At 39.9% G+C, this 11,238-nt stretch overlaps 1 protein-coding gene across 2 annotated transcripts; it reads left to right on the forward strand.

Annotated features, from left to right (window-relative positions):
• The first annotated feature begins 2,994 nt into the window (after positions 1–2,994).
• Positions 2,995–11,100, forward strand: LOC111608559. 2 transcript variants are annotated; one of them, XM_023333425.1, is made up of 10 exons: positions 2,995–3,077; positions 4,740–4,886; positions 4,973–5,081; positions 5,945–6,026; positions 7,072–7,159; positions 7,233–7,372; positions 7,969–8,149; positions 8,405–8,504; positions 8,577–8,649; positions 9,134–11,100. In XM_023333425.1, the coding sequence occupies exons 2-10, from the start codon at positions 4,808–4,810 to the stop codon at positions 10,262–10,264; spliced, it is 1,983 nt and encodes a 660-aa protein (XP_023189193.1). In that variant the 5' UTR covers positions 2,995–3,077; positions 4,740–4,807; the 3' UTR covers positions 10,265–11,100. The 2 variants fall into 2 exon arrangements, with proteins under 2 accessions (XP_023189193.1, XP_023189194.1); XM_023333426.1 differs by lacking the exon at positions 2,995–3,077 and adding an exon at positions 3,240–3,282.
• The last annotated feature ends 138 nt before the right edge of the window (positions 11,101–11,238 follow it).

Genomic DNA, 11,238 nt, shown 5'->3' on the forward strand with positions numbered 1-11,238 from the left:
AAAAACTGTTTATTGTACTACTGCTTCCTCTAAGAAAAGAGCCATTTTTAAAGTATTTTTCTCTCGTGTGCTAAAATATATAAATAAAAAAGGACATTTACTTTCTGTGGCTCTCTCTCCCTGTTCCAGCTAAACGGCCCACTCATACTGAACAACGCTTTCACTGGTGTGTTTTGCATTTCTGCGCCACCAGGTATCAGGTTTGCTCATGAGCTCTAACATCTCATGAAATTCATCTTCTTTTCTGAGGTTTCAGTTTCAGCCTGGCTGTGTGAGAAATGTTTTGAGTGGCCGTCAAAAGCAACATTTCAGCCTGAGCGCTAATATAATTCTGCTTTTTAAGAATTGATTTAAAATTAAAATATTCCTTTTTAGTACAAATGTAATTTTTTTTATATATATCTGTACTTTGCACTCACTGTATGCTGAAACTGCAGGCAGTGAAGCCACTTCATCACTGAAATGGTGAAATGGCTTTTCTGTGCACGTTGCCGCCTGTGCAGATGTGCACAGGCAATATTGTTAATATTCAACAAATATTCAACAATGTCTGTTGAATATTGACAAAATATTCAACAAAGTCAAGATTAAACTCAAGCTATAGCAGCCAAGAACAATACTTAAGTATTCAGAAGTACATTGTATTGTATTTTCTAACATCAGTACATTGCTGCGTTGTTTTCTGCGTGTTTTTGTGGAACACAGTAACTATTTGAAACCACACTGTAAAAAAAAAAACAAAAAAAACCCATCTCTAATTTATAGTAATATACCGGCAGCAGTGGTTGCCAGAATTTTGTCGTATAAATATTTTTATCGTATTTATACGATATAATTCTGGCAACCACAGCTGTCGGTATTTTACTGTAAATTAGGGACGTCATCAATGCACCTGATGTTACATTGACGTGTACAACCACGTTGCTTCAAAAATGGAAGTGTGCATCACCTGTAAAGATGTAACCATAAAGATGTGATGCAAAACAAGGCTTCTATTTTCATAGTTTTGTTTTTTTTAAACATCCTCGCCCAAAAATCTGCCGTTTTTTCTCCCCACACGTTCACTAAGGGGTCGAAGTTTACTGTTGAGTAACCACGATCAAACTACACTGTTTTCAAGAACTCAGCCTTTTAAAACTTTTGTTTGCATTTTATTTATTTGGATGTTTTTATTTAGATAAATACACGAATATTATTACTATTATTATTAATAATAATAATAAAAGAACTCATCCTGGTGACTATATAGCAACAACGCGCCTCAATAAAACCTGTAAAACACAATCAATGTCTGTCCTGCGGCTTTACGTGTCTGTGGGAAGTCATGGAAATTGCTAAAAGATGATGCGCTTCTCAGTCTCGGCAGTCATACAGAGCATTGTGTATGTGTGTGAAGGTGCAGGTGTGTGTGTTGACAGCAACAACTTAACATAGGAGAGGAAATCGGTGACGCTAATAACTGAAAGTATGTGGAAGCTAAAAAAAGACAAATGCTCTGCACCGGCAGTGTGCAAATCATAATGGCCAACAAAATATGACAATATAAAACATATGCAGGGTTAGTCACTGGTATTGTTGTTGTTGTTGTTTTGAGGACTTAATCTTATTTCCCAGTTGAAAACGTGGTAACTTAGAGTGTTTTCACACCTGATGGTTTGGTACACTAGGTTCGATGACTGCAAAGTTGCATTCGTTAGATTTTCAGCTGACGCAGTTCACTTCGACACAGCACTGAACAAACAAACTAAATCCTATGAAAAAGCTGTCCGCCCCTCGCCTGTGGCTGAAGGACGGAAACGATACAAAAACCTCTGAAGACACTGAGCAACTTCCTTCTTGGCAAAATATAAAGAAAGATTGAGAGGTGTGAGATTTTAGAGGTTGTAGGATTTCACTTTTTGTCTTCTGCAAAAAGCCACGAGCCATTTCTCCTGCCAGCTCTAGAGTCTCGCATTTGTTTTGGTTGCACATTTACCCAGAATGCCCTGCGCTGTAGTCCACTTCCAGGTTTTGGAGACCCATCCGCTTGGCATTCACATACACATTAGAACTGAACTAGAGAACTGAATTAGAACTGAACTAGAGACCTGGGTTTTTAGGCGGACCAGCGTTCGCTGTTCTGGCCCATGTTGGAGTTCGATTACGCATTCACACCTCCCTGGCCTGGCCACTGCCTTCCTACAGTGCCCTGCTCTATTCCGCTGGTTGTTACCAAGCCAACACCTTCCCAAATGAGCAGAACCTTTTAGGCAAACGAACCAGAGTCTGATGGAAGCAGACAAAACAGGTCTGACACAAATTCACCCTGAAACTAAAGGTTCAGCGTAGATTTTTGGGTCTTGCCCTCATGCAGATTCGCCTCAGATTTTAAACCAGATTTAATAAGCCAAATAAAGTGTGGAAATTATAGCGCAGTTTTTTTTAAGCCGTGCACATAAAAATTGCATGTGATGAAAGAAAAAAAGAAATTGTTGCACAAAATGTGACCATGGACCTCCCTGTGGACGCATCTGAAATGATCACAGGTTAACAATGAATTGAGTTTCATCAGGCCCTACCGATAAACATCATTTATTAATATTTATGACCTGAAGTTGCTACTTTGGCCCTAGCATCAAGACTGATCAAAATCCCAGCCAGAATCACACCAGAGGCCCGTTGATGGCTACATGTAGTCTAACCAGCTGTTAACTGGAATACACGGAGAGATTTGATCAAACATGTGCAACAAATCCTCGTTTTTACAAACTCTTTCACATTCATCTTAGGAAAAGGCACGGCTCCAAATTAATGACCTTCATCTCTGCTGCGAGTACATTTAAACTTCCAGGGACAGTCTATAAACAACCGGCTTACATGTGACTGAAACGTCTTCGCACTCAATTGGCTTTCACACCTACTCCTAAAACGAGTGTCATGACTCATCCCTCCGCTGACCTTTTCCTGTAGTCGATACACATTAATAACGCGGCTGTGGTTGTGGTGAGGCGTTAACGTTGTGATGAGAGAGTTCCTCCTTCCCCGTCAGTTGCATCGAATGCAGCCTCTGAAGCGGATTTATGCGCCTTCCTAAGCAGGTGAGACGGAAAGAAACTTCGATGGTTGATTGTTAAACTCTATAGTCAAATGTTTTTGAGTGGTCGACTGTGTTTGGAGGAGGAAAGATAGGCAAGCAGATAGATGAAATGTCTTGCTGCTGATGGGAAAGCAGTAAGAAACAGCTTCTGCTGTCTGACTGTTGAGCACATAATGGAAATTAGAGGCGGGTGATACGGACTTAAGGTTTTTAAAACAATTTTTCATTGTTCTAGTGTGATAATAAGTGACAATAACAACAATTTATTACTTCTTTTCACATAATGTAGCATTGTGTCACTAAATTGCTCACAGTTACTGCTTTTCATCATATCTTCAAATGTGTTGATATGTAATGACATTGTCTTTGAACAAACAGTGGAAAAAAATGCTAAAACTAACAATCTGGACAGTTTTTCATTCACTGACATTTATCAGACAACAATAAATCGAAATTCTTACGATAAGAAATTTATCACACTAATGAGAATGTTTCAAAGATTATTTTTTCTTGACAGCTTGTAAGTGTTACTCTATTCAAGCTAAAAATGCTTCAATAGATTTATTTCATTTTTTTGGGAAATGAAAGAGTTTTAAAAGTAATATTCTGACATAAATGCCTCGAATCTTTTTTTCAAAACATTTCAAGCAGGTGTAACTTGTCTCAACATACAGTTCAAGCACTGCATGTTAATTTTGGAATTTTTTTAACACAAACAATTTTTTTTTTTAGTAACCACATGCTAAACCTGACCTGAAATACACACCGGATCTATTAAGCCAAGCACTGCAGGAGCACAAAGAAATGAGCAACGATTTGGTTTCAGTTAGATGTAACAAAGTGAAAAAAACTGAATAAAATTAAAGTAATACTTAGTAGAAAACCTTGTTTTGGTAATGGCAGCCCCAGGTTGCCTCCTGTATGGAGAAACTGGTTGTGTTAATTGGTCAGGTGAGACACAACTTGGTTAATTGATGTATTTGTTTTCATTTATTTAAATGTGGGTCTTTACAGGGTTGCTATCTACAATTGGTGCAAATTTCAAAGTAAAAGCACTGTTCTTTATCTGACCTCTCCTCAGAACAGGATTTTCTTATGCTCACAATAAATTTGCTAAAAACAAAATCCTCTGCACACATTCCTGGGAAATTCTCATCTCCCATCAAGGCTCCATCTGGTATTTCTCCCATTGCGCTCAATTTCTCAAAATTTCAACTGGGCCAATCAGTGAGCAGAAGGAAAAGTTGTGAATGGTGATGCTGATTTTCTTTGCTGTTTTCAAACTTTTAGCAACAGCAGCGGAGGAATTGAACAAAGTCGTTCAGTCTGTGCTGGCCACGCTTCCAAATATTGAACATAAACAGTCATCTCTTTTGTCCTGACACTGCACTCTTCGCAGTGGAGAATGGCTGTTTACAGAACGGGCAATTTTCACTAACTATGCAGCTAACCATACAGTTAGCTGCATAGTGTCATAGCTCATAACTAAATGTTAGCGGTGTAGTTTACACCATCTTCCATTTTGAAACTGCTGTCGCATTTGCAAACATGCCTTCCACAGGTAAACATCAAGGAAAGTTTTCCATACTTGCAGACAAACCAGCATTCACTGCCTGCAACATTTAATCCTGTTTTCCTAAATGTTCTCATGTCACATATTCAGGTCGTGGAGGCTTAAAAGCCGTACCAGAGATCTTCTACAGGAAACACTGGCAGCAAACAGAGAAAAACATGGCCGCTCCTTTTCTGTTCATCCTGCTTCATCTGCTTTCAACCTCCGCTGATGATTGCCCTGGCCATCCACATAACAGTCAGTTCTTTCTTTCACTTGAACTATGCTATGGGATTTGAATTAAAGTGTTTATGCTTTGCTTGATCTCATCTTTTTTGTCCTAGGTCTCACTTGTTACAATGATTACAGTCATAATATCAGCTGCACATGGAAAGGCTCACGTCATAAGACTGATACCTGCTCAATACATGCTGGAAAACTGAAGAGCAAAAAGTATTTAAATATAGATATAGAGCCATGTACAGTGAACCCTCGTTATTTCCCGGTTCACCTTTCACGGTCTCGCTGCTTCACGGATTTGCATCGTGTTCTGCGTTCTGATTGGCTAAACAGTCTCTCCGCTTCTTCTCTACCTGTGTTAACAACATTGCGGTTTAATATGTACACACACGTAAAACAGCTTGCCATTTTTAACATAATCGATGGTGGCATGTCGGTTTATCAGAATCTTTTTGCCCAGAAGAAAAAAGAGCGACAACAACTACCAATAACTATGTTCTTCTCTCGAAAAAACACACCTGCACCTTTAGAAGAAAAAAACCGCTACAGAGTGAAGTCAGGATGCAGCGGCTCAGTCAGAAGAGCAGTGAAATACACGAGTCACTATTAGTCCTACTGTACTTTGTTTTGTTTTATTTCATAATCATTTTTTATTTTCTCCCTTTCTAATCCAATAACTCAGGTCGCGGTGGGGCGGCGCGGATCTCCGCAATTCGGGCACGGGGATCCGCTTTCAGTTCATATTAAAATTATTATTTTACAGTACAGTTGTTATTTGTAAAAAAAAAAAAAATGTTTATACAGTACTTTTTATTTGTTAAACAAATGTTTGGGCCTGTTAAAAGGTTTTGTTCTTTGGTTTCAATGTATTATGGAGTATTTTATTGTATAATAACTGTAAAAAAATAAAGGTTCCTACTTCGCGGATTTCGCCTGTCGCGGTTCTTTTTGGAACGTCACCCCTGCAAAAAACGAGGGTTCACTGTATATTCCACATTCTAACTAATTATAAAAACAAACAAGAAAACTTAAAGAAGCATCATGATTCTCCCTCGTATCTTATTATTTTTACTCAGACATGCTTCCTGTAAGCTGCAGCCTTTTGATAACGCCAGACCAGACTTGAAGTGCTCGTTGATTTTTAAGGGAACCGAACTGGTGAGTATTAAAGTGCTATTTATACTACAAAATATTTAACATCTCTGCACATTACCACACTGTTGAATGTTTTTCTAATACCCAGAGAGCTAAAGACTATTTTAGTTGTTTACGACTATTTTCTCCTAATTTCTTCAGTTCAGCTGAATGTAAAAATGCAAACATTTCTCCAAGAAGGAGCTGCCTTATTGTCTAAGACAAAGAACTTAAGAAGCTTTGCACATTTATGAAAATATATATTTAAGAATCAATATTAACAGTTGAAGTAATCTAGTAATCAGTGCTACTTACGAATTAAATAAAAAAATATAGTAATCACACATATATACTTGCTAATGATTGATCAACCCCAAACACAAAGAACATAAACTTTATAAAAACTAATACTTAAATGAGAAAGACAATCAACAATCCTTTTAGGGATAAATGATTGTGTGTTTTTTCTCTGCACATCAGACACATACACACATCAGACACATACACACATCAGGCACATACACACGTCAGACACATACACACATCAGACACATACACACGTCAGACACATACTGTACACACGTATGGCTAAGAAAAGAGAGCGTTCCTTTAGAGAGAGGCTTAGAAAAGGAACCAGAATGTTGACCAGGACCATTTTCTGTGTTCCCCATAAGGAAGCATGGTGATGTACAAGCGCTGTTCCAAAACAATGTTGGCACTTATGGCTTTACTAAACTGGACTGAAGATTTTTATGGTTATTTGAGACGGTCCCTCCCAAAACAAAAGAGTCCAGAACAATAATCTATGAGCTTATGTGTGTGTCTGGCTGTTTCTAACTTCTCCTGCCAACTGGGAGGGCTAACCTGCTTAAGGCCCATTGATGTGAATGGATGAAAACATTGCATGTTTTTTCTCTATTTGTGAGAAAAGTGTGATTATCGATTAAAATCCATAAAAAGTTCAGCTGACATTTTAAAATTAACGAGAACAAAAAAGTGGTACAAATGTAGCCTGAGGGCTTGTCGTATGTTTGTTTCTCTTTTCTTAAAATGATCTATTTTCTTTCAGTTTCAAAGCCATACTAAGGTGTCCATGAGTTTGAGCTGCGTCCCTTCAAAACAAAGTGAAATCATTATTTACCGGCCAGCATGTCACAGTAAGTAGGAACCGTCAACGTTACCATCTTGTCGCATTACCTGGTGAGCATTTTACATTTAATGATCCTGCAGTAAAGCTGAATCCTCCTCCAAAGCCTGAAGCCAACTTTACCAAACTTTCCTGGTTCTCCCAAGTCCCAAAGCCTACAAACATCGAATATTACCGTTACGATACGGAGCTACAGTGGAAACAAAAGGGATACAGATGGAGCGTGAGTAAACATTTTAAAATAAAAAGAGAAAAACAAAAGATTTATCCATGATGTGTGGCAAACAAGCTTTAAAAAAAGAAAAACATGCCGTGGGCAACCTTCATAAAAAGGAATGTAGATATTTTCTTAAACTTTCAGTGTAATGTGAGACAGATGATGTATGAAAAAACTGAGCTCCCCTGCCTCCTCCCTGTGGTCCTACTGCTGCTGCAGCTGTGTCAGTACAGAAACAAATTAGCAGCAAAATCGTTTATCCGCCATCATTGGTGGCTTTGCTAACGAGACTTCGAATTCACGGCAGGCTCCACCATGTGAGTGGAGCTGTGGCGTAGCAGAGAGTAAAGGGGAGGAGCAATGCGTTCACGAGCAAATTCGACACTGTCAAGTCCCTCCTCCTGACTGATTGGTTGTTTCTGACTGAGAGCAGGTGTGTTTCTGCAGGTGGCAGTAGGACCACAGGGAGGAAGCAGACTATCTGTGTCAATCTACACTGTCAGGACATAGTGAAAGTCTTAAACATGTGAAAAACATATTTTTATAAACTACTGCATCTTTGACTGATGTGAAACGTTGTCTATTAATATCTGTCCCTATAGGATCTCCAGACCAATAAAGGTCAATGTCAGTGGGAATGTTCGGCGCAGCTGGATGAAGACTTGCTTCTAGAAAGCAAGGCATATGACGCCCGCGTTCGTGTGTTGGCCCGTTATGACTCGACTGCGGCAAGCTGGAGTGATTGGAGCCCCACTGTGTCTTGGGTGCCCAGACCAAGATCAGGTAAAAAAAAAAAAAAGAAATAAAAAAATTAGGCCACGTTAAATGAAGCCATCAGGATTAGTTGGGCAAATTCACTAGGTGTCACGGCTGTCCAAATACAGCTCTCCTTTGTTTGTCCTGTCACCATGGAGACAGGTTTTCTGAGATTGTGTTGCGTGTCAGAAAAATCTAATAATAAATCCTAAGCATAAAACTCAAAGAGATGTCATAGAAGAACTCAACCCATCAGGACTTGTTCTTCTTCGTGTGTTTCAGGAGAGGATGTGGTTAATCTGAACTGGGCTATTTGGAGCCTAGCAGTGTTTGGTTTGTTGCTGTTGCCTGGCGTGTTCATCACAATGCGCAAGAACGCCTGGTAAGTAACAAACAAATAAATCCAAATATATCATCGTTATCACAGAGCTATATAACTGTACTGTGTGCTTAGTTCCAGGATCTACATACTGAAGAAGATTTCAGGTCCACCTCTGCCTGATCCTTCAAAGTCAACACAATTCCAGGCAATCTTTTGGTTTCCTTTTTTTTTTCTGCTTCGCTTTTTAGCAACAAACATGTGACAAGCTAAATTTAATGCTAACAATTACAAAAAACATTAACAAATTGAAAATGTGTAAAATCACATTTGAAAATAGTATGATTTCTAAATTTCTCATATGTGAATGTTACACATTTTAAAAACATTTTAATACAACAATGAGAAACACAATGGAAGACTGAAAAGACTAAAGGTGATCTATTATATTATGTTATTATGAGATAGCTGTGTGGGCTATACAAAGCATGTTCATTCCCTCCTTTCAGAATGAGCCTCTTGCTACTTTAAATCCAACTAAGCCGCTGCAGGCCACGCCACCGACTCAACGTTTAGCTGAATCATGCTAACTTAAGGATTTTTCTTGGTTTTAGGTCAAAAACCTGACTGGTTTTTAACATTTTTTCCCCCCATCTTCTCTTGCTTCCCCACTCTCATATGTCTTTCCACAGACCTGGTTGGATCCGTACTTCACCAGTGAATTCTATCAGTCCTTCTTAAAATCGGCAGACATCGTCTCTGTTGAAGAAACGTCCGCCGTGGACGGCGTCACACTCTACACGCCGGACATAAAAGTGATGCCAGAGTTCAACGAAGACGAGTTCATTTGTTCCAGCTTCTCCAACTACAGTTACTCTGAGTTTTGTTGTCCTCCTGTGTTCCCTCTCACCGCTGGGAGTCCGAAGCCCCATGCCGTCGAAACTTCCTACAAGAACGTTCCTGGTCGAGAAGAGGAGAAAACTAAAAACCGGGACAGTGATGTCACGAGAAGAGAAGCGGAAATGGTTGAGGCACTTCTGATGGGTGGAATTAATCATGAGGCACTGGTGATTTCTGACTACAAGAGGGTTCAGAAACTCCAGATCGAACTCCACAGTTTCCATAGTGTGGACTCAGGCATGACCAGTTATGAAGAAGTCAGTCAGGAAAGCATGGAGGCAGACAGCATCAATATGGTTGAGGGGACACCATGGGCGCAAGAAAACCAGGAAATAAATAATGAAGGGAACGAGACACAATCAGATATTCAGAAGTTGTTTGAAGGCAGTGAGAGCATCTTGGGCAAAATCACCGTTGTTTCAGATTACAAACAAATTCCGACGATCCGGGTGGAGAATGCAGAGCTCCTCCGGCTCCACAGCGCAGATTCGGGCATGGACAGTTATGAGGAAGTCAGTCAGGAGAGCATGGAGGAAGACAGCATTTATATGACGGAAGGATATGATGATGGGTCACTGAGCAAGGAGAGGAAGGAGAGTGAAATTCAGAAATTGTTTGGAGGCAGTGAAGGCATTTTCTGTCAAAATCCTCCTCGGGGTTTTTCAGATTACAAACAAGTTCCAACAATCCAGGCTGAAAGCCCTGAACTTCCCTGGGCTTCCTGCCTGGATTCAGGCGTTAACAAGGTAGACTCGGAGAGTCTGGAGGACATCATGGAGGAGGAGGATGAGGCCGCCGAAGGCACTCGCTTCTTATTTCCTCCTTTTCCTCCCCCTGCTTTGGCAAACCCCTTGATACTTTTTTCACAGCGACCCTTGGATACGTCTAAATCAAAGCTGGGTTCTGCTTTGCCACCACTGTAAATGAAACAGATTATGTCAGGTAGCGTTGCGCACCAGTGACAAAGATTACATACCAGTAAGGCAGGGGCAAAGCAAAGAATGGGAGGCTTATAACAACAAGCTATAATGCCCAGCAAAATATGACAATATAAAACGTATGCAGTTAGTCACTAGTATTATTATTGTTGTGAGGATTTTATCCATTTTCTCAGTGTGGAAACTGTGAAAGTATTGATACTTCGGGGTGTTTTCTGATAGTCCGGTAGACTCGGTTTGATTGGGGACCAAAGTTACATTTGTTGCATTTTCAGCAGGCATGGTTCACTTTGATGCTGCGCTGTGTCAAACGAACTAAACCATTTGAAAAACCTCTTGCCCCTCCCCATCACCTATAGTGGTGCTGCACCAAGGACCACTGAAGGAAACTACACAAAAACCTCTGAAGAAGACGTGAACACAACTTCCAAAACGTACAGACAAATGAAAAGGTGCCAGATTTCAGTGGTTGTAGGATTTCTCCTTTGTCCTTGGCAAAAGACCATGAGCCATTTCTGCCACTAGTGCTGGACTCACAGGTTTGTTTTTGTTGTATTTACCCAGAATCCCCTGCGGCATAGTCCACTTGACATTCACATATGCATTTAAACCCCAAGAGTTCCAGAGTTCACGGATCAAAGTTCGCTTTTTTGGTCCGCATTAGAGTTAGCCTGCACATTCACACCTCTCCAAACAAACCAGACTTCCCAGGCTAACGAGCCACAGTTTGATGAATGCACCCTTAATTGATGGATGTTATCTGACTTTTTTTTTTGTCTTTACAAAAACCAGGAAGATAGAGCATATAACACCAGTTTTAAAGTCCCTCCACTGGCTCCCTGTAGCTCAGAGAATAGACTTTAAAATACTGTTGTTAGTTTATAAATCACTGAACGGCTTAGCACCACAATACATTAAAGATCTGCTGTTGTTGTATCAACCTTCCAGACCTCTCAGGT

Source organism: Xiphophorus maculatus, chromosome 5 (assembly GCF_002775205.1).
Source record: "Xiphophorus maculatus strain JP 163 A chromosome 5, X_maculatus-5.0-male, whole genome shotgun sequence".
Taxonomy (NCBI): Eukaryota; Metazoa; Chordata; class Actinopteri; order Cyprinodontiformes; family Poeciliidae; genus Xiphophorus; species Xiphophorus maculatus.